This window comes from Solanum stenotomum, chromosome 12 (assembly GCF_019186545.1).
Source record: "Solanum stenotomum isolate F172 chromosome 12, ASM1918654v1, whole genome shotgun sequence".
Classification (NCBI taxonomy): Eukaryota; Viridiplantae; Streptophyta; class Magnoliopsida; order Solanales; family Solanaceae; genus Solanum; species Solanum stenotomum.
This window is the reverse complement of record NC_064293.1, coordinates 27,909,828-27,933,391: the sequence shown is the minus strand read 5'-3', so window position 1 is coordinate 27,933,391 and position 23,564 is coordinate 27,909,828. Positions and strand designations below refer to the sequence as shown.

Below are 23,564 nucleotides of genomic sequence, written 5' to 3'. Positions count from 1 at the left end.
TTTTAAATGATTAAGATTATGAGAATGATGTTGTATTTTTTTGTTATAGTTCTTGATTTCTCTTTGTTTTATATTTTATATAAATTTTTTATTGTCGTAAGTTTATATTTTCTTTTGATTTAAAATAGTAACTTATGACTTTGTTGGAAGTCATCTAACTACTAATCGAACATTTTCCTTTATGAAATCAATCACATGTCTATATAAATGTATAATAACATCTTATCGTTTTTGGTAACCGCGCGAAGAGCGGACAATTTCACTAGTAATGTAATAATTAGTTATAACAACTAAGGTAATCAAAAGAGATTTACTAAGAAGAAAAAACATGCTTTAAGTTCAAGTACATTTTTCTAGTTCATAAATATTGCTATTTTGACAATTAAATTGTATAATCGAGAGTATTGCATTTAATCGTTCAACTTTAGTGATAAAATATAAATATAATCATGAGAGATATTTATATTTTTATGAGTAATGGAAATCAAAGAATAAATTTTTTACTTTATATAAATATATTGAGTGAAATTAGGATCCCAACATCTTTTAACATATTGTGAAAAACAAAAACATTTTCTCTACCTTTTTGTTTTTGTATTGGTAATTAATTAATTCACCATTCAATTAATTATGATTTTCTTACTAAATATGAAATATATTCATAGTTTATGTATTTATGAAATACAATGACAATTTATTTTAAAAGATCACGAAATATATTTATTTCATGCTTAAGAGAAATATAATATATCCATATACAAGAGAAATACAATGTATCTATGTCATTGCATATTCACATAATACCGATATTTTGTGAGATATTTGTTTTCAATGAAAGCATTTTACATGAAAAACATTTTCGTTCATACCGAACATATCCATAGAAGCTATATTTGTTAGTTTATCTCAGGGACCCTTCGTGCAATTTGTTCGATAGAAAGGCCCGTATCTCGGTAGTTACACGGCCCAACTTACTTGGGCCCAAAACAAATTGATAGTATTTAAGAGATTGTATCTTCATCTCCTTAGGGTTCAACACACACACCTCTCGCCGGCAGCTATTCAATCGGAAAACCGCCAAAATGGTTTGTTTTATCTCTCTGTTAATTCTTGTCACTGGTGTTTAGCTCATTGTTTGTTGTCTGACAGATCAGTTTGTATTGTAGTCTTCATCGATTTTGTTCTAGGTCTAGAATGTACTGTATCAGTTTTACCTTTGCTAATTGTTTGCTATGTGCGTAATGCATCAACTACTATATTCGTGGTTGTTCCTTGTGATTCATGCCCTCAAATGTATGGTGTTGATCCCAAGTGGTGCTGGTTAATTTTAGGGCTCGTATGTGGAAATAATCAATTGCATTAGTTACTGTCGCCAATCGCCACTAGATATCAGTGGGTCATTTTTTTGAATTGTATTTTGCAGTCACAACTTCGAATGTGATTTCTCTTACTCTTTGTTTGTGTTGTATTGTATCTTACTTAATTGTTTTAATGAGTACAACATTTTGGATAGATTATATTCCTCTACTACTATAGTCTATAGGGGTGTTTTAATTGATATAATAAAATTCTTAAATAATTTGTAAAGATAGAGATAGAAAATAAACAAATCAATCAGACCAAATTGGTGTTACACAAAATACTAACACTATTCATACTTACCTAAGTATGTGTTTGCCCATGAAACGTTTCAACTTTTTCGGTAGTTGGTACTCTTGAATTCAACTTGAAGTTATTCCAAAATTTTCATGAATTTGATTAACAACAAAAATATGTTTTCACTACAAATTTCTCATGTAATGTCAAGTATCATTCTTTTTTACTTTGAAAAAAAACTGCTACTTTTCTAATTTCAAAATGAAACATGGCCAAATGTCATGATTTAAAGATCCAATAAAATGAAGTTTTAAGAAATAATCAAAATAGACATTGTATGTAACTACACAATATTATATGTAACAACAATCCAAAAAAGCTTATGCTTTTGACAATGAAGTTTCTGTAGTATAGTTCACGTTGTTTACTCTATGAATTGAAAAATTGTTCTTTACCTATGTGAAAGAACACGCTTCTAGCTTTGTCTGACATGGATAGATTTTAATATAAACCTGTGTAATAGCTCCCCTTCTATTTTTGGTAAATTGACTTTTGTTCTTTCAGCTTTCATTTATACGAGTGGTAAGATTTTTGCATTTAGGTTTTGTAAACATCATACGAAAGTGAAATTCGTAACTTCTTCTTTATGTATAGGCAAGAGGGTTGAAGAAACATTTGAAGAGGCTCAATGCGCCTAAGCATTGGATGCTTGATAAACTTGGAGGTGCTTTTGTAAGTGACATCTCTTTCCCTTAAGTCTTTTTTTTGAATAATACAACTTAGTTTCCTGCTTCTTGACTCTACTGTTCTCTTCCGTAGGCTCCCAAGCCTTCTTCTGGTCCACACAAATCAAGGGAATGTTTGCCATTGGTTATTATCCTCAGGAACAGGTTGAAATATGCTTTGACATACCGTGAGGTCATTTCAATCTTGATGCAACGACAAGTTATGGTTGATGGGAAAATTCGGACAGATAAGACTTACCCTGCTGGTTTCATGGGTATGAACACCTCCATTAGATTGTTTTTTCATTTCATAACCTTTAGATTAAATTTTCCTTATTTCTGTACCGTCTAGGTTTTGTTCATTTCCAGACAAAAGTAATAATACTGATTCATCTATATACACATGCTTTCACATTTCTAAAGACAATTGTTGATCACTGTCTACAAATTTTTTCATTAAAAATCATTTTGTCTTGTCTCTTTTATTTCTTTTTTTCTTGTTGCAATGTTTGTTGAATCCCTTGACAAATTGGTAATTCTCATATTTTCTTCATATAGATGTTGTTACGATTCCAAAGACGAATGAGAGCTTCCGACTTCTTTATGACACTAAGGGTCGGTTCCGCCTCCACTNTCTCTTTTATTTCTTTTTTTCTTGTTGCAATGTTTGTTGAATCCCTTGACAAATTGGTAATTCTCATATTTTCTTCATATAGATGTTGTTACGATTCCAAAGACCAATGAGAGCTTCCGACTTCTTTATGACACTAAGGGTCGGTTCCGTCTCCACTCACTCAGAGATGAGGAAGCCAAGGTTTGATTTTCATATTTTTGAATTTTTGTGTTGACGGAACTGAGTAGATAATTGTAAAATGTTTAGCTCATCTGATCCTGTTTCCTTTGGATGCTGTGCTGTTGGAGTAGTCACATTGTTTTCTGCTCTTTGCAGTTCAAACTTTGCAAGGTTCGATCTGTGCAGTTTGGACAGAAGGGAATCCCATATCTCAACACTTATGATGGAAGAACAATCCGCTACCCTGATCCCCTCATCAAGGCCAATGACACCATCAAGCTGGACTTAGATTCCAATAAGATTGTTGACTTCATCAAATTTGATGTTGGTAATGTGGTCATGGTTACTGGTGGTAGAAACAGGGGGCGTGTTGGAATTCTTAAGAATAGAGAGAAGCACAAGGGTAGCTTTGAGACAGTTCACATTCAGGATTCCCTGGGGCATGAGTTTGCTACCCGTTTGGGGAATGTGTTCACTCTTGGTAAAGGTAGTAAGCCATGGGTGTCTCTACCTAAGGGTAAAGGTATCAAGTTATCTATCATTGAAGAGGCTCGCAAGAGGATGGCTACTCAATCAGCTACAACTGCTTAAAAATTATAGGTTGAACTTGAGATGAATTTAATAGATTGGGCCATGTTTCTCTTTGTTTAGAGGGATGCCATTCTTATTCTGTGTGTTGCATTTCAACATCTGTGTACTCGGTACTGATCTACTTGCCTTTTTTTGTCGGGAAAAAAGGTAGACTGAGTTGAGATCAATCAGTTGCCTTTTATGTGATAGTATTTTATTGCGACAGAGTTTAAGGACCTTGTCCATTAGTATATTCACTTATTTCAAAATGAGTTTTTGGTTGTAATATTTTCAAATCTAACCTGGAGTTGGATTCCAAATTTGGTTTAGTGCAGTAAACCTGTTTCCTAATTTCATTTTCATAAACTTCATACAAAGTGGGCTCTTTTGTCCTGCAAATAGTATAATCAAACATAACTGTCTAATTTGATAAATTTTCGGAATCTGTTTCCAAATGATTTTTGATTTCGATGTAATTTTGTGTTCATTTTGTTAGTGAGTTGTTTCACTAGAGTTAAAGTGAGAAGTTTAGTTATAAATTATTTAGCATATCACTTAACTGAGTGAGTACAATCAAGTATTAATGACACTTGATAATGGTTAACATAATCCATTTTTTATTATTCACGAGAAGGGAAAGTGGAAATTGCACATTCTCACCAACAAGATGAAAGTTTTCGGTCAAAGTTATTTATGCTTGTCTAGATGCAATTTGTTTTCTAGTGACAACTCTTTAAGGCAAAAGATCAACTAAAACTATTTAGTTCATAAATAGTGATTTTATTTATGCTAATTTAAGTGTCCAAATCCATTTTATGTATAGGTGTTAAGATTGAATACAAAGTTAAAAGAAATTATCTCTGAAAATCGATGATATGAAAAGTTTGACATGCCTATTCATTTTCCTTTCTATAAAAAAAAAAATGGAAAAAGGATCAAATTGCCCCTGAACTATGCGAAATAGACTACTTATACCCTCTATTACATTTTGGGATCAAAAATACCTCCGCAGTTATCCCAGGAGACCACAAATACCCTCAAGAGTTAACACCCCAATTTTTTAGTGACGTGGCAAGCCACATGGGACTAATCCCTCCACCTAAGCATAGCCAACTAAGATTCACTACAAAAGAACTTGACTTTTAGTGGCGACAAAGTCGCCACAAAATCCCAAAATATTGCCACTAAAGGTTATGAGTGATTTTTAGTGGCGACTAAGGCTCCAACAACCATTCGCTAGTAAAACCTATTTTTTCAACAAAAAAATATGATAATTAATTTTCGATTGCGACCTAATTTTCTAAAATAAATAACTTGCAATATCCATATTAAAAACATCCAATATTATTACGAAAAATAATCAAAATTACTTCTCGATTCAAATCTCCTACTATATATATATAATGCATCATTGTACATTTTATACATTTACATATGACATAAAAATAAAACATATAGTGTCTTCAAACTCCTACTTAATCGATATCATATTTGGTTTTTTAAAAACAATGAAGAAAAAAACACAAAATTAGAATTTAATGTTAAAAACTTTTAGTGACGATTTTCTGGGCTTTTGTGGCGACTGTTGTTGCCGCTAAAGGTCTAGTTCTTTTGTAGTGAATCTTAGTTGGCAACACTTAGGTGGAAGGATTAGTCCCACGTGGCTTGCCACGTCAACAAAAAATTGGGGTGTTTACTCTTGAGGGTATTTGTGATCTCTTAGGATAACAGCAGGGGCATTTTTGATCCCAAAATGTAACGAAGGGTATAAATGGTCTATTTCATATAGTTCGGGGGCAATTTTGACCCTTTTCCGAAAAAAAAACTTCAATATCAAGTGGGTGCTTTGCAAAACAAAAATGCTGAACACCGTAGTAAGTTATATTTGGCACAAAACGAACACTTAGTAGACATAAAAATGCACAACTAGGTACGCCTTAGTAGAAATAAACATGGTGTTTAACGAAAGAGCAAATAGAACCTAACGGTAAACTCTCACGTCAATTCCATCACAATAGTAAATTGTTGCCTGAATAACAAAATAGAATGTTATACTTGGTTTTCAAGCTAGAAATAAGGAGATGCATCCTATTAGGTGTATTTGCTACCAAATTCAAAGTCTCATTACATAGCTTGAACATCATTATTTCAGATAAATATAGAGGCTATGTTTGTTGGGCCGCATCAACGAAGTTACTCAGCCCGTGTAATTTGTTCGATAAATAAGGCCCATATTCTGGGTGATTTAGACGGCCCAACATGCTTTAGGCCCAAAACAAATTGGGCGCATGAGGTATGTACTATAGTATTTAAGAGATTGTATCTTCATCTCGTTAGGGTTTAAGACACACGCCTCTCGCCGGTAGCCGTCACTCGCGGCAGCTAATCAGTCGGAAAACCGCCAAAATGGTTTGTTTTCTCTTTGTGTTAATTCATCTCGTCAAGTTTGTTTAGCTTATTGTTTGTTGCCTGATAGATCAGTTGTATTTTAGTCTTCATGGCTTTTGTTCCAGTTCTAGACTGGACTGTATCAGTTATACCTTTGCTAATTGTTTGCTATATGCGTAATGCATCTAAGATTATATTCTTGGTTGTTCCTTTCGATTTATGCGCTCAAATGTATGTGTTGATCTCAAGTGGTGCTGGTTAATTTTAGGGCTCGTATGTGGAAATAATCAATTGCATTAGTTACTGTCGCCAATAGTGTATACAGTTTTTTTTAATTGTATTTTGCTGTCATTGTGATTGCTGTTGCACTCTGTGTTGTGCTGTATCCTACTGGATTGTTTCAATGAATACAACATTTCGATAGATTTTATGGTTCTACAGATAGAGCTACTTTAAAAAATTAATTTTAATACAAAATAGTAAAGACATAGTGAGAAAATAAATAAATCAGACCAAATTGGTCGTTACACAAAGTGAGGCCAATACCTAACTGTTGATTTAATGATAGCTTAGGATTTGGACATTGAAATTGTGTAGTATAGTTCAAGTTGTTTACTAGATGTTTTGAAAAAATGTTCTTTACCTTTGTGAAAGAACATGCTTCTAGTGTTGTTTGACATGGATAGATTTTAATAAAAAGCTGTGGAATAGCTCCCCTTTTTATTTTTGGTAAATTGACTTTTGTTCTTTCAGCTTTCATTTATATAAGTGGTAAGATTTTTGCATTTAGGCTTTTGAAACATTATACTAAAGTGAATTTCATAACTTCTTCTCTATATATAGGCAAGAGGGTTGAAGAAACATTTGAAGAGGCTCAATGCGCCTAAGCATTGGATGCTTGATAAACTTGGAGGTGCTTTTGTAAGTGACATGTCTTTCCCTAAGGTCTTTGTTTTAATAGTACTACTTAGTTTCCTGCTTCTTGACTTTACTGTTCTCTTTGGTCTCTACTGCAGGCTCCCAAGCCTTCTTCTGGTCCACATAAATCAAGGGAATGTTTGCCATTGGTTATTATCCTTAGGAACAGGTTGAAATATGCTTTGACATACCGTGAAGTCATTTCTATCTTGATGCAACGCCAAGTTATGGTTGATGGGAAAGTTAGGACAGATAAGACTTACCCTGCTGGTTTCATGGGTAAGGACACCTCCATTAGATTGTTTTTCATTTCAAAACCTTTAGATTTATGCTCTCCTTATTTCTGTAGTGCCTAGGATTGTAATCTTACTGATTCATCTATATACACATGCTTTCACAGTTCCAAAGACAATTGTTTATCAGAGTGTCTACAAGTTTTTTCATCAAAAAACATTTTGTCTCGTGTCCTTTTTTCTTCTTTTTTTCTTGTTGCTATGTTTGTTGAGTTCCTTGACAAATTGGTAATGCTGTTATTTTCTTTGTGTAGATGTTGTTACTATTCCAAAGACAAATGAGAGTTTCCGACTTCTTTATGACACTAAGGGTCGGTTCCGTCTCCACTCACTCAGAGATGAGGAAGCCAAGGTTTGAACCTATTTCCTGCTCTTTCTTTATTCCGGTTTCCTTTGGATGCTGTGCTGTTAAAGTAGTGACCTTGTTTTCTGCTCTTTGCAGTTCAAACTTTGCAAGGTTCGATCTGTGCAGTTTGGACAGAAGGGGATCCCATATCTCAACACTTACGATGGAAGAACAATCCGCTACCCCGATCCCCTCATCAAGGCCAATGACACCATCAAGCTCGACTTAGATTCCAATAAGATTGTTGACTTCATCAAATTTGATGTTGGAAATGTGGTCATGGTTACTGGTGGTAGAAACAGGGGGCGTGTTGGAATTCTTAAGAACAGAGAGAAGCACAAGGGTAGCTTTGAGACAGTTCACATTCAGGATTCCCTGGGGCATGAGTTTGCTACCCGTTTGGGAAATGTGTTCACTCTTGGTAAAGGTAGTAAGCCATGGGTGTCTCTACCTAAGGGTAAAGGTATCAAGTTATCTATCATTGAAGAGGCTCGCAAGAGGATGGCTGCTCAATCAGCTACAACTGCTTAAAAATGATAGCTTGAACTTATGCTAAATTTAACAGGTTGGGCCATGTTCCTCTTTGTTTAGAGATACCAATCTTATTCTGTATGTTGGATTTTAACATTTTTGTACTCGGTACCAATAACTTTGTTTTGTTGGGAAAAGAGGTTGACTGAGTTTAAGATCATTCATTTGCTTTTTATATGATAGTGTTTTGTTGGTCGCTTAGTTTAATTGCCTTGGCCATGAGATCATTCATTTATTTCAAAATGAGATTTTGGCTATCAAATTTTCAAATCCAACCTGGAGTTGGATTTCAAATTCTGTTTAGTGCTCTAAACATGTTTTCTTTCTCTGTTCTCATAAATTTTAAATAAATTGCTCTCTTTTCTCCCGAAAAAAAAGTATAATAAAGCACAATTGCATCCTCAATTACATCCACATCAAGAATGTGTAAGTTTTCCTACGTAAAAATTGTTGGTTTCCGGTGATAATTTTTCAAGGCAAAAGATCACCTATAAATTCATGTAAACTTTATTTAGCTCGAACATGTAGTGATTTTATTTCTGCTACTGTAAGTATCCAAATCCATTTTATTTAAAGGTGATTTGATTGGATATACTTATCGTTGAAAATAGATGATATGATAAGTTTCACATGTCTTTTCATTTTCTTTTGTTACAAAAAAAGAACTTTACTATCAACCAAAATGCTAAACGTTGTAGTAAGATTTATTTAGACACAATCCAGCACTTAGTAGACATAAACATGCATAACTAGGTACGCCTTTGTAGAAATAAACATGGTGTTCAACGAAAGAGTGAACAAAACCCAACACAGAAATTGGAACATGCAATGTAAACTCTCACGTCAATTCCAACATTATAGTATATTGTTGCCTGCATAGCACAATAGAATGTTATAAAACAAAACAAGTATGTTAATTAACAAGAAATTCATTTCCAACCTTACCAGTTTCAAAAAAAAAAAAAAAAAACAAAACAAGTATGTCAGTATCCATTTGAATACTCTAGTTAACTCTAGTTAACAAGAGGAGTGTTGAGTTTTTTCTTGACAATTTGGCCATTGACTTCTGAAATGATTGAAACTTCGTTAACATGAGCAACTTTCCACTTATCTCTGCTCTGCAATTTATGAGTGAAAAAGAGGGACATGCCCATAAGGGTGAGATCATCAAGGCTAGTAAGGTGATTGAAGCCATCTGGTAAGTTAGTTAGCCTTGGACAATTAGCTATCAGAAGAAACTGAATTTCTGGCATAGAACCCTTCTCAATAGGCATCCAAGTAGTCCAATTTTCCATGCCAAGGATCCTCAACAGTTTGAGCTTAGGAAATCCTCCCGGAGGGATGTTAATGATGCTGTTTACGTAAGCTGAAGATGCTAATGTCAGAATTGCTATGCTTGGAAGCTTTCCAAGTATAGGAAATGGATCTTCTGTTAAGAAGTTCTTGAAAAGGTACAATGAGTGAAGGCAACTAAGAGAATCGAACCATCCTGGCAGTTTTTTCATATGGACTTGGAGTTTGAGTTTCTCCAAGTGCTTAGTGGACTTTGTGAGAGATTCCATTTGTATGTTTTGCTCAAATGGACTCTCACTTAACACTGTTAAGGACCTCAACTTGCTCATCCTTTCTAATGATTGGCAAAAATCTCCGCTGTTGGCTTGTGTCATTTTCCCTATGTAGACTTTCCTCAAGCTTGTTAAACTTCTAAGTTGTTTAACTAAGTCTTCATCTGATTCAATTCCAGATAGTGTTTGTAGCTTCACAAAGTCTTTTCCCCCACTAGCCATCTTCACAAATCCATTTTCTCTGTCACGGAAACTTGACAGGAGAAGATGTCTTATGTGTTGCAGCTCATTGATTCCAGCAGGCAAATGTTTAACTTCTGTGTTTCTCACATCCAATGTCTGTAGATTCCTCAAATTCTTCACTGATTTTGGAAGTTCGTTTATCAAAGTCCCTCTTAAATCTAAGTACCGGAGATGAATCAAATTACCAATCTCATTTGGTAGTTTTTCTAGAGGAGCATATTGTAAATCTAGAACTCTTACCAATCTGAGCTGCCTTAGCAGTTTTTGTAGAGCAGAAAATGACAATTCATTTACTCGAAAAAAGAGAAGGGACCTCAGATTCAACTTACTGATGTCTGAGGGGATACTATCTGCATCTTCATAGATTGCAAATCTCCTTTGTCTCTCTTGAATGGTCTTGTCTGCTTCTTCTATGATGGATCCAAATTTCTCTTCCTGTAGCATTTGATTGGCCACATCACGCACTAGATCATGCAGCTTGCACGCTTTCACCACATTTCGAGCATGTATAGTGACTGGTTGAATCATACTCCTGTCAGTAAGCTGCACAAAGTATCGGCCACCCACATTCGGATCAGCCTTTTCCTCCCAATCTCATAGTCCTCAGGGAACAAACCGAGATAAAGGAAACAATACTTAAGGTAAAATGGAAGGTGATTATAGCTGAACAACAAGGCTTTGTTTAGACGCTCAATGTCTCGGTTATGGTTGATTTCCCAATCTAAGGTATCGAGAACAGATTGCCACACACGAGTATTTCTTCCATTACACGACAATAAGCCTCCGATGGCCATAATTGCAAGAGGCAAACCTCCACATTTTCTCACTATGGCCTCCGCGAATTCCTTCAAGTCATCAGGACAAGTCCCCTGAGATGATCGAAACGCCTTCTTGCAAAAGATTCTCCAAGATAATTCATAAGGGAGGGGTTGGAGATCATAGATGTGGAAATTATCCTCAAGAGGAGATGCTATACCGCGAAGTCTTGTTGTAATTATGATTCGCCCTTTTCTTCGCGGAAATGCATGCTTAAGCTCTTCCCATAGGTTATCATCCCATATATCATCAAGAACCAGCAAGTACTTCTTGTCTTGCAAGTAGTCATTGATCCTCTCCAGTAACCATCCCTCATCCATGGCACCCATTACATCCAGAGCTGGCTCTCCTCTACTAGCTATGAATCCAAAGAGGATGTGTTTCAAGACATCCTTTAAATTACAAGATTGTGACACGAAAACCCAAGAATGGCAATCAAACAACGCTTTTGACTTCTTGAAAACTTCTTTCACAAGAGTAGTTTTGCCCAAACCCCCCATACCAAACACTGAAACCGCGAGGAAATTCTTCACATTCCCTTCTAATACGAGTTTCATTAGCTGTTCAACATCATGTTCAATTCCCACAATATCGTCTTCTCGAACAAAAGGGGATGCTGCACCAGGCCCTCTAGAGGACATCCCACCAATGCCTCTATAGCTACTAGCTGCTAATGCATCTTCACACATCATTAATCCATTGATAACATATCTATCTTTTCTTTCTTTGACTTCAATGACTTGTTTCTTGAGTTTTCTAATATGAGAGCCTATTTGATACCTTATTTTCAGGTACTTAAAGAAGTATAAGCTATTCCAATGAGTAGTAGCCATTTGAATAAGAAATTCATCAATAACATCTTCAGCATTAAAAGCCAAGATTCTAACCTCTTTTACCCAACCAGCCACAGTTTCATCTCTCTGTTGCCTCTTGTCAGCATCTTTTAGAAAAGCTACCATGGCTTCAAACTCTTTCTTCATCCACTCAATTTCATCTTGCACACCTGATAGAACATTTCCTTCTTGTATTAACTGATAGCCTAGCCTTCTCAGAAAGAATATGATTGCAGCTTCAGCCATGTCTCTAGACTTGCTTTCACCTTTTGAGATCAGATTGATCCGAGTCAACTTCTCTATTTTCAATGTTGATTTGAGGTATTTTTGTTCTTGTTTTCCTTTTGGACAGATAAAATAGTTAGAAGAATAACTGTGGCTTCTATTTGTCAGTGTGAACTACTTTTTTTTTATGTGTGGATGTGGAGAGGGGGTGGGTAGTAGGGAAACAACAAAGAAATACCCTTTTTGCTAATAGAAAAAGACCTAAAATTGCCGTTAAACAATTGAAATTGGTACAAAGATATCGTCCATGGACCCATTGGCTCCATAATATCCCAAAAATCTTAAAACTATTGAAATTGGTATAAAGATATCCTCCATTACCTATTGGCTCCATAATATCCCAACGTCAATCTTTATGGACCTATAATGTCCTTATTGCATATATGCCCTATTAGCAAATATACTAAGAGTACTCATTTAATACGTGACAACCTTTGATTCATTGGGAATTTAATCCCATTTTTTTTTTGGTTTTCCACCCAATATCGGTACAACATTAGAGTCCAACTAATCCGGATTTGCGTCAAGGGCCCCATTTGGGGGTACAGCTCCCTACCACCCATCCACTCTTTTTTTTTTTTTTTTTGGATTCACTATACGGAACGTAACTTAAAAGCTACTACACCCTCTGAAACATAAGTACCAAAACTATTGTTCAACTTGAAACAACTACAAGACATTGGAGTTGATATTAAATAGAAGATAATATCTGCTTCTGATTTCTGGTTAATATACCAACCGTGTCTTCAAAAGTAGTTCACATTGTGTGCTGGATACAAGCTACTACACTAGCATTCTCCATTTTTCATTTGCTTTACAGGATAATCCAAAGTACATTCACAAAAACATACCCAAAGCTTTCTATAAAAAATCTACACTTCTGGGGCGAAGATCTTCAGCAGATGCTGCTTAAGCGTCACAGCAGCATCAACAAACAACTGTTTTGCAGTTAGTTGGTCTTGTTGCCACATCTTATCAATCACCCAATATACGCTCATGTTCACCGACTTCATCATAGGGAAAGATGCTGCTGCTGGAATCAACAGATCTTTGTTGATGGGGATGAAAATAATTTGCTTATCCTGCAAGGAAGAAACAAATTCTCTATCATTGACGAAATAACCTGGACCATCTTGTAAAAAAGTAACTAAAATCTGCAACTGAGGGTTTCTTGCATACTCATGTATCTATGATCATAATTTGCCCGGCTGGTGTAGAATTTGATGCATCAACATGGAAGTTTTTTTTGGCTTACAAACTTATTTTTGTTAATTTAGATGGTATGAATGGCCAATAATCAGGACAAATCATAAGATTGTGAAAGTACAGAGTTCAAGGGGTGTTCTTGTTGCAAAGTCGGATTACAAGTTATGGGATTTTACAATGATTTTTTTGCATGATGCCTCATCAAGTCGAAACAAAGGTTATTTGAATGTATGTACAGTACATGCACAAAACACAGATGCATTTCACCTAAAGAAGTTTATGTCAAGCACCTCTGTTTCCATTTTCCAGACGAATGAGCTCACCTTGATAGCCTGGGGCATCTATCAGCCTCACTCATCCTCGTCAAAGTCCATAAGGAAGTCTGTTAAATTTTCAGAATCGTCTACAGCTTCCTCCAGAGACATGTCTTTCTTTTTGGGTTTACCCTGCAAGGTCATGAAGTGCATGCTGTTGTGAAACTCCAAATACAAATTACATTAAGAAGAAGACAATTGGGTTGAACTTCCGCCACCATTTTTAAATTTATTTTTTCATGAATTTCTCAGAGAAAAAAGAAGGGAGGGGAGGGAGGTGGGTCTGAAGGAGTGGCTCATTCTATTGTATAAAATTTGTATTCCATTATCTCTAAGCACACAGGGAAATTTCCTTAGGGGAATGATTTGCTACAAACTAGAGGGGTCAAATGGGCGGGTTGGGCTGAGTTTGAGAATGTTAAAATGGGTTGAGTTAATAAATGGGCGGGTCATTGACCTGCTTAAATGTTGTTTGGGCTGAAATGCGCTAAAAATTGGGTTATAACCCAACCTGCTCAATTCTTACTAAGTTTTAAATTCAAAGTTTGTTTCTAATAATTTGTTATGAGTACTTGATAAAACTTTCCTTATATTATGACTAATGGACATGCTTGCCTATACAACTGGGGGAGGTGAAGGAAGTAATGCTGAAAATTTTTTTTTGATGAAGTAAATAGAAGTAATGCTGAAAATTAAAAGGAAGAAATGGAAGCAGTTTCAGAAACAAGTGATAGCTGCGAGTTGGGGGGCAATGATCTACCATACTTGGAGAGCCCGGAACTGGAAAATTTTCAAAGGAGTACATATAAAAACAGTTGAGATACACACACAAATTAAGAGGGAGATTTTTCATAGAATAGACATACTTAGTTCATCAAAGAGAGCTAGCAGATGTAGTGTTTTTTTGCAAAGGCTGAAAGTGTAACTAGTTTTGTGTTTTGTTGGAGGCTTGAGCTGCCGTGTTGTGCTCAAGGGCTCTTTGGGTGTATGTTTTTGCTTTAGTAATGGTAGTGTTTACATGGTTACCAAAAAAAAAAGCATATAAAATAAAAAAAAATGTTTTTTATATTTAGACAATATTTCTCATGCTGCATATTACCCCAATTTTAAAATAGGCTGAACTAAGTGGGTCAAAATGAGCCCAGCTAATCAAATTAACAGGTCATTAACCCACCAAACATAAATGGCTTAGGCGGGTCATGATTATTTGGGCTGATTTTGCCACCCCTACTACAAACCATGTAGCAAAGGACATATAGAACGAAAAAACAGCAGTTTTAGACTTTTAGATAAGTCTAGACATCAAGTAAAACCAGATTATTTACCAAATATATAGCATAGCAGTATATAACAAAATCAATCACCCTTTCAATGGTTTCAACAAATTGAGCCATAAGATCAGAAAGGAAACCAATAAATCGATGATCAGTAGAAAGAAAATTACCTTTGATTTGCTAAGCTCGGGATTACTTTTCAAAACACTCCAATTGCGTGTAATTTTCTCATCCTCCTCTTCACCTTCAGCCTCACTTCCTTCTTCTTCATCCTGAACCACCAAGAGAAGTTACTTAACATAAAACTAATGATTAATATACAAAGTCAACGCAGCAAATTAGAAAATTTACAAGTTCAGAATGAAGCAAAACAAGTTCATCAAACATCATTAGAAAATTTAGAAGTTCAGAATGAAGCAAAACAAAGTTCATCAAACATCAAAATTAAAACAAAGTAAAAATAAGAATGATCTCACATCATTTTCACCAATGTCAACAGCTCTTGCCATAGCTTCATCAATTTCTGCCACCTGTTGCAGAGAAGAAAGTACTTTTACTGAATAGATTCAAGGAAAAGGAGACTGGGTACTAATGGTAAGCAATCTGATTGTTGATGATAGTAAGATTATTTGATGCATATGAAAAGAATGAAGAATGAAGTAGACAACAGTATGCTAAAGTTACATTTTTTAATTTTATGTACAAGCTAACTGCAACATATTTATGCCTGGGATCTAGAGTAGTTTTGCTTGTACATCCTAAAAAGAAAATTCTTTCAAGAGAGGTAGGTGTATTATAAGATATCACACCAAGAAGGTGCAATTAAAAGTATTTACAGTCAACCCAGAGAGTGTATCCCTTCCTATTCTTTAAGAGTATCTATGAATTCTATCACTGCTTCAAACATCATTTGCATCTATCATTTCTCTCTCCTTAAAAAGTAAATTCTAGAAACAACAAATAGATAACTATTCAATTGAAGCTTTTTACATTTCTAACAATTCGTTAGCAGCAATGCAATAAAACAACAAATGCAACTGCAAGGAATAGTACTTTTTACACAAAACTCAGAGAATGAAACGAAGTATTGTAAATACCTACGAAAAGTTATTACCTCAATTTCTTCCGTCTTCTCTTTGGCCAGAATTTTCTCTAGCTCCTCTCTTGATATTATTTTGCCATGCTGATAACAAAATGTTCCGACAAAACCCGGAACATAAATCAGTAAATGATAGGCTAATAAAACATAATCACTAAAACAGGTATATCAACTCTATACACAGCCGATAACAACTATACTTGTAGCCTTTTGTTTTTGAGTTAACATGACAGCTAAAGAAGTATGCTACAACATATTTACCATACAAACAGTTATCTCCAACCACCAAACCTAATCTAGAATTCTTTTGATTAGATTCATCACATTCACAAAGTCCAGTAAATTCAAATCTTCATCAAGTGGACCTATCAGCAAGATTTGACTTGACTTAACTGGCAATTCCATCTCAGTTTTCTTTGACTTACCTTCATCTACTAGACCTTTTGCCTAATTTAAAACTTTCCTGATCTCAAAAGTAAAAATAACACATATAGAAGAGATGTTATTCATATACCTCATTTTTTTTTTGATAAAAGTTAAAGTTGTATTCTAGTTATTCATATACCTCATTAGCTATATACACCTAGTTGTTTGCTCATAACAATTTGACAAATTGCATATCCCTCAAGTCTCAATTAATCAACTAAGCCTTGATACCAAATTAGTTGGAATCAGCTGAATGAATCCTCAATATGTCCCTGAGGGGATGACTAAGCAGTTGACATATAGAAATAACAACTTCAAGATTCTAACTACAACATTCAGTGTGAGCCCATCTGCTCTAAACTTGGTGGTTGTAGCAGGCTGCTCGTGAATTAGTTGATGCGCACACAAACTGGCCCGAAAACTGTCATCATTTATAAATTCATTTGCATCTATTCCACTCTATATGAATCCATTGCCTCATCTTTTAACACAATTTTAAGGATGCTCTAATACCAGCCTATGCCTCATTCTTAGCTCTAAAGGATTTATAAATCTCTCATTAGAATAAGCATGGGATCTCATGTAAGTGGCACAACAACAACGAATCCCTAATATCAACAAGAAAGTATAGCCTACATAGATAGATCCTTTGCTTTCATTGTATCCATGCTAAATCCACATTGATTCTGATTGGTTTAGGATAACCATCAAGTTTACTGGAAACATTAGTTAATATCTATCCAGCTAGTTGAGAGATTGAGCCTCAGTATCTTTACAAAGTAAATAATGCAACATCTTGTATGGAGGCAAAGAGCATAAACAGAATTTAGCACAGTATCACCATTTCCATTTGCTTAAACATGAAATCCATCACTAATTCTGTAGCTTTTGATAATAAACACTACATGTAACAGCACTCGGCAATTAATTTGAAGTGCATATGTGAAAAAGGAGGTCAGAAATAAGGTCAATAAAGTTACTAGGCAGCAAGACCATGTAGGGTATTGAATAGCAAGTTGCTTAACCAAACCTCTTTCAAATAGGCCAACATATTTGGTGTTGGTTCATGGAAGTCTGGACCCCTGAAATCAATCACTTCATCTGGATCTTGAATGTAATTAATGGTCGGGTAAACTGGATCTCCACCCCAAACTGCATAAAAAGAAAAGGAAAAAGCAAATTGTTGATTTCCAGTCATAAATGGAAAAAGAAAACCCAAACAAATCAGAACAAAACACTTATAATTCCAATCATTCTGATCAGACAGGATAAAGAGATAGGTACTTTTTGTACCTCAATCATTTCAGGCTATGTTTAGATATTTTTGTTCAAAAAAATAATTTGAAAATACTTTTAATGGTAATTTCCTGAAATAATCAAGCTAAAGATCCCTATAACTACCCAAAAATAAATCATTGTCCCCAAACTTCTAATCACCTTCACTTCTAAACCAGCTGCATACACAGATACTCACAAGTCACAAGAAAAAGCAGGAAAAATTATAAAGTATAGTTCAGCCAGAGGGAAGGAAGATACTTTGTTTTATTTGATCCTCCCGCATTCTCATGGCCAACGGGTCACGAGGAATACGCATATCAGTTCCCATCATTATGCGGTATTCACGATCTGTTTGATGGGAGAACATTTCGATGAGTTGAGTGTTCTCGTCTTCACCAGTCTCTTCAAAATGCTTTTGAATGGCCTCTCGAGAAGTATCTCTCTTCCAAGCTTTGACCCACTCTGAGTAGTATGCAATAGGACCAATCTTTTCCATTTTTTCTTTTTCAGCCTGTAGCCTGCATTGCCCACTTATTAGTTCTTAGTTCCAATAGAAAGTGTATTCTGGTTCATCTTGAACTGGAAAACTAGATTGCCAAGTATTTAGCAACTCAAAGATCTGTCAATTAGGGAACAACACAAGGCACAAGTTTCAGAAAATATAAAATCAAAATGGGTCTCCAAGGCAATGACCTAATGGTTAAGGCATGGGAGTAACAACCTGAAGATCCCAAGTTCAAATCCTAACCACACACTTGGTGTGATCCCCTTCGTTCTAACCTTAGTGGACAAGATTACCTAGGCAACATGTGCATGTAGGCTTATAGGTAGGCCAGCAATAGTTGAGATGTGTGCAAAGTGCCCCCCACACCACGGATGAAAAGATAATACAGGTAAAAAATAAACAAAAACAAAATGGAAGTCAAGACTTGACTTTCCATCGAAAACCAGCTTCAGAGAGCTTGCAGAACCAATAGCTTTTGAAAGCAGTAGATAAAGGCAAAAGGTAAGAGAAAGGACATGGAGTTGATCATCAATCTAACTAAAGTTTGACAATTTATTCATGTTAATGCTATTTATAATATACATAACCAGTATGAAAAAAGAGAAGACACAATACTTGTTGCTTGACTCTTTGTAATAACCATAATAAGCTTCTCAAGAATGAATTAATACAACAGTGTACAAGCACATAATAAGACATTAAGGCAATGGAATTTGCTTATTTTGTACTTTCTCTCAATTTGCCTATCCTTTCTTTGCAAGGTTCCTTGTAGCCTATAGTTTCTGATATGCATTCATGACAGACGAAGGGCTTATGAATAAGTTAATTACCAAACGAGTGAGGTTCATCTTTTAACATTTCAGTACAAGAGACTACAACTTGTAGAATAGAACATGTGATGCAACATTATTAAAAAAGTTGCTGATTCTACCTTTCCTCCTTATATAAATGTCTCCTTGCTCTATAGAGCGCAGTCTCTGTCAATGTAGGATGCTCACCATAGAGCTTTACTTGTCCTGTCTCTGCCATAGCTTTAAGAAACACCTGTTCCAGGAAAAATAATAATAATCTTTAAGTCAGAATGTTAGTGATGATATTAATTTGAAATTGCCCGAGAACCATGGGAGGTTTAAAGTGGTTAGAAATGTATTATTTATATTCACCGCATCTCTACTAAAGATATCATTTTATCCACTTTGGATTTGTATTTATCTATTTTACAATGTGTCATCGAGCAAGCAACTTGCATGAGCAGCATTGACATCCAATCTTGATTTAGCACAATTAAATTACACTGATTACACACTTAAACAACTTATATTTCTTAGTAGTATTTATTTTCAGTACTGACCGTTTCAACATCAGGGCGCCGCCTCTGCCACCTAGACCATTGCTCCTTCTCAGGTTTTCTCCAATTCCACCATAGTTCTTCACTAGTAAGTGGCTTCTCTATTTCCTTCTTTGCCTTTGGATCAATAAATGGGTGGGGCCGTCCATGTCTTTTATCCAGCTCATAGCCTGTCAGCTCTTCTTCATCTTGCTCAGGCTGATAAATGACATACTCTGAGGAAAGATCTTTTGGCTCTTCTGGTACATTATCGGGAGTCTCCAGAGGATCATCAGAAATTACATTGATTTCTGAAGGCTGGGAAGTGGAAGCAGATGCCTTGTACTTCTTTCGTCTACTTCCAGGAGTTTTTCCATAAGATGGAGTTCCAGTTGAAATACCATCTGGTTCAGGAGCCCTGGCGGCCTGAACTCGACTAGCTGTGCCTTCTGGCCAGTACTCCTTCCCAGGAATACTAGCGCGAGCTCCAGATGCTGGTTCAAGTTGCCCAGAAGTGGAGTCCATATAACTGTGATAAGGGAAACGCTCGACAGACACCTGCTCAAAGGAACCCTGATTCTTTTCCTTGTTCTCACACTTTATACAAGGAGCTAAAGGAGCCTTTTGAAATGGACTACTGGAGACAAATTTGAGCTGCCATATTGAAACAGGAGTAGTACCTGTAAACAATGTCTGGGTGGTTCCCAGCACAATGCATACTCCTATTAATGAAACTTTTTAAAATGATGAGAAACCTTGCTACAATATCGAGCACCTTCATTTGAGCATGCATGTTGAACATATTGCCAGACTGTACTTTATAATGTTAAACAAGAGATGCTTAAACATAAGATAAGACAGGAATGACAAATTCGTGAATAAATTTTGCCAGAAATTTAAACCTTCTTCCATCCCCAATTACTATATGAATTTCACCATTGCAGAGAGCAATATGTGCTAGTGTACAATGCAGATGCACATGTATATATAGTTCGGTAAATGAATAAGTAAACATAGGCAGGTAATCTTGGTGTGCATGTGGAGGGATAAGAAAGAGAATCAGCTATTAAGTGAGCACACATATTAATTGTATAAAGGAAATTTGATGACATAGTACTGCATATCAAAAACAGAAACAATTACTACCATGAAACTACAAATAAATCCTAAAATCTAACCAAACTCTCTTTGCTGTTGAAGTAAAACATTTCCTTCAAACAGCTTTCCCTGATCGTCAGCTCTAACACTCTAGAATAGGTTAACCATATCCTCAAGCATATAAAACCCTTGCACATTAGGATCGATACATCAAACTCCCAGGAATATCCCTGTATCTCTTGAATAGAATTGAATATATAAACCATTTTTAATCTCTTCTAGACCTTAGTACAAAGTTTTTACCCAATCTCAAGGGGACGTGTCACCCTTATAGCTCACCCAAACCACTCCTCAACCCTCGCCATTCATTCCTCTCAAAGATACAAAAAGTCACATATAAACCTAAAATCAACAATTTTGTAAACGTGCTCCTTTTACCTATCATCTAACAATAACAGGTAGCATACAGAGTATATGATTCTATTTTCAGTGGTGATTAACAAACATAATGAAGATGTGTTGGAGTTCATAATAATCTAAAAACACCTTCCGATAAGGGCAGCAAATACTAGGCACAAATCCATCAGTAGAGGCTACAATTCTCAGTCCTCTATCTGCAAATAACAAAAAAAAAAACCCAATTTTACAAAGCAAGAAGAATTTTTTTAAAAAAAATCAAAGCTGCACCGAGTAAAATACAGTTACCTTGATACAAGGAAGTTGACAATACAGAAGCCATTGCTGAAACTGGCAACTCGAAATTGCAATAAATAACTCCTCTTATCCTTTGTCCTTTGCTTGCTTGGGTTTTAGGAGGGGCTTTAGGATAATGTGACTCTATTCGGTCGGGTTGTCCCTGAACCGTCGTACAAATTTGGACCGGCTTTCCAGACCGGCCTAGTCACCAATTTTTCGCTTTGATTTCCACCTGTTTAAATTATTGGCACAAATTATTAGTTTCATCCCCGAACTATTGACTGTCTTAAAAAACACCTTTTTACTTGACTAATTGAAGCTAAATACACCCCGATCTTGTAACATTAGTGAAATACACTCCTAAATTCTCGTCAAGTTTAGGGGTCCTCTCTCGATTTTTATTAAGAACTTCATGCTCCTACAAGAGTTTGAGACCACTTGCTATGGCATGTTTCATATCGAGAGTGTATCGAGGGTGTATCTAAGTTTAGTTAGTCAAGTAGAGGGGTGTTTTTAAGACTCTCAATAGTTGGGGATGAGACTAATAATTTGCGTCAAGTTTAGGGGTGTTTTTGATATTTCTCTCTTGAAAAAAGCCAATATTTGTACAATTTATTGCGGAATGCCCTTACACTATGTGAAAGGAACAAAAATGCCCTTCGTTTATAGTTTGGCTCAAAAATGCCCTTACCGTCAATACTTTGGTTCAAAAATGCCCTTAAACTATGCGAAAGGAACAAATATGCCCTTACCGTCAATACNTTATAGTTTGGCTCAAAAATGCCCTTACCGTCAATACTTTGGTTCAAAAATGCCCTTAAACTATGCGAAAGGAACAAATATGCCCTCTGTTTGTAGTTTGGTCCAAAAATGCCCTTGCCGTCAAATACTTCGGACCTAAAATGCTCGTATTGTTATTTAATAGGTCAAAAATGTTCATTTTCCAGATAAATATATTATTATTTTCTTTTTAACACATTTTTTTTCTAATAATGTATTTTTTTAAAAAAAATTAGCAAATGCTTATCTTACTTCAATTAAGCAAAAAATAAAAAATGAAAATATTTCTTAGTTTATTATCATTATTTTTTATCGTTATATAAATATAAATTAATGATGGATATACTATTATTTTATATATGTGACATATATTATCTGCTGAAAGGGTACATGAAATTATTCTATTTTAATTGATAAAATGAGATTAAGAGGAAAAAAAATATTTCCTACATTTTTATTCGTTAAAGTGATTTTACAAGAAAGAAAATAAGAATAATGTTCTTTAATAATATTTTTATTTAGAATAAGATGTGTTTAAAAAGAAAAAAAATAATATTTTATTCGGAAAAGGGAATTTTTGACCCATTATGTAACTATAGGGGCATTTATGGACCAAAGTATTGACTGCAACAACATTTTTGAACCAAAGTATTGACGGTAAGGGCATATTTGAGCCAAACTATTAACGAAGGACATTTTTGTTACTTTCACATAATTTAAGGGCATTTTTTTACCCTTTTCCCTTTTTTAAATATTAATTCGTAGGAATAAAATTAGGGATAAGGGTCTGAAAAATACCCCAACTTTGGTCGGATTTGCTGTTGCGATACTAAACTTTCATAAGGACCTATTACCTCCCTAGACTATTTAATACCGTATTTTTTACCCCTGAACTATTTAATAGTGTATTTTGAAGGTATATATGTGCCCACGAGGACACATTACTATTTAATTTTGCATTATTTTTTATGTCCACTTGGGCAAATATATATGTTTAAAATACGGTATTAAATAGTCTAGGGAGGTAATAGGTCCTCATGAAAGTTTAGTATCGCAACAGCAAATTCGATCAAAATTGAGATATTTTTCAGACCCTTATCCCATTAGTTCATTTTTTCAAGAGTAAAATGAGATCTTTTGGGATGAATAATTTTGTAGGTGACTTTTATATAGAAGTCAGTAATTCTTTTACTTTGATTATGTGTGAATAAGAGAACTGATATTTTAATAAATAAAAATAATAATTAAGGATATATCGTTTGATGCACTTTCAATTTAAGCATATTACTTAAGCTCATTTCGTGTCCCTTCCTTCTTTGTGTACCAAAAAAGGTATTTCAAAATGAGATATTTTGGAATGAATAATTTTTCACATGACTTTTATAAATAAACTCGAGACTTTTTTGCTTTGTTTACGAATGAATAAGAGAATTGATGTTTTAATTAAATGAACATAATTTTTATAAAATAATCCTTTTGATGCACTTTCAATCTAAGCATATTATTTTAGTTTGCTTTCTGCCATTTTCTTGTATGTGTACCTTAGAATGCCTGGAAGAATATGCATGTCTTTCATTTAAAGATTCAACTAATTCACATTCATTTTATTTATCCACCTGATGAAATATATGGTATATGTTGTTACATAAATGTATGTGA

The 23,564-nt window shown here is 35.0% G+C and overlaps 2 protein-coding genes and 1 pseudogene across 4 annotated transcripts; 1 reads left to right on the top strand and 2 right to left on the bottom strand.

Moving 5' to 3' along the window:
• The first annotated feature begins 1,013 nt into the window (after positions 1 to 1,013).
• Positions 1,014 to 8,361, top strand: LOC125849496 (40S ribosomal protein S4-like). Of its 2 annotated transcripts, none has more exons than XM_049529584.1 (5): positions 1,014 to 1,085; positions 6,916 to 6,993; positions 7,089 to 7,269; positions 7,538 to 7,635; positions 7,726 to 8,361. In XM_049529584.1, the coding sequence occupies exons 1-5, from the start codon at positions 1,083 to 1,085 to the stop codon at positions 8,158 to 8,160; spliced, it is 795 nt and encodes a 264-aa protein (XP_049385541.1). In that variant the 5' UTR covers positions 1,014 to 1,082; the 3' UTR covers positions 8,161 to 8,361. The 2 variants fall into 2 exon arrangements, with proteins under 2 accessions (XP_049385541.1, XP_049385542.1); XM_049529585.1 differs by lacking the exon at positions 1,014 to 1,085 and adding an exon at positions 5,977 to 6,093.
• Positions 8,362 to 9,173: 812 nt separating this feature from the next.
• On the bottom strand, positions 9,174 to 12,002 carry LOC125849101 (probable disease resistance RPP8-like protein 4; annotated as a pseudogene).
• A 610-nt stretch (positions 12,003 to 12,612) lies between these two features.
• Positions 12,613 to 21,271, bottom strand: LOC125847871 (protein PLASTID TRANSCRIPTIONALLY ACTIVE 12, chloroplastic). Of its 2 annotated transcripts, none has more exons than XR_007444474.1 (11): positions 21,135 to 21,271; positions 20,976 to 21,043; positions 19,356 to 20,024; positions 18,936 to 19,048; positions 17,758 to 18,017; positions 17,252 to 17,373; positions 15,811 to 15,879; positions 15,173 to 15,226; positions 14,867 to 14,968; positions 13,399 to 13,554; positions 12,613 to 12,984 (listed from the first exon to the last, which is right to left on the bottom strand). XR_007444474.1 is itself a non-coding variant. In XM_049527586.1 (11 exons), exons 1-10 carry the CDS (start codon positions 21,166 to 21,168, stop codon positions 13,459 to 13,461), a joined length of 1,587 nt encoding a protein of 528 aa, XP_049383543.1. In that variant the 5' UTR covers positions 21,169 to 21,271; the 3' UTR covers positions 12,613 to 12,984; positions 13,432 to 13,458. The 2 variants fall into 2 exon arrangements, 1 of the variants encoding a protein (XP_049383543.1); XM_049527586.1 differs by having other exon boundaries at positions 13,432 to 13,554.
• Positions 21,272 to 23,564: the final 2,293 nt, after the last annotated feature.

Coding starts and splice junctions, on each gene's coding strand:
- LOC125849496 (XM_049529584.1), top strand. Junction 7,270..7,537: donor TTACCCTGCTGGTTTCATGG/GTAAGGACACCT, acceptor TTCTTTGTGTAG/ATGTTGTTACTATTCCAAAG. Junction 7,636..7,725: donor TCAGAGATGAGGAAGCCAAG/GTTTGAACCTAT, acceptor TGCTCTTTGCAG/TTCAAACTTTGCAAGGTTCG.
- LOC125847871 (XM_049527586.1), bottom strand. CDS start 21,168: ATGGCTTCTGTATTGTCAACTTCCTTGTATCAAG. Junction 21,044..21,134: donor GTCAACTTCCTTGTATCAAG/GTAACTGTATTT, acceptor TGTTATTTGCAG/ATAGAGGACTGAGAATTGTA. Junction 17,374..17,757: donor GGAGGATCAAATAAAACAAA/GTATCTTCCTTC, acceptor CTTTTTATGCAG/TTTGGGGTGGAGATCCAGTT.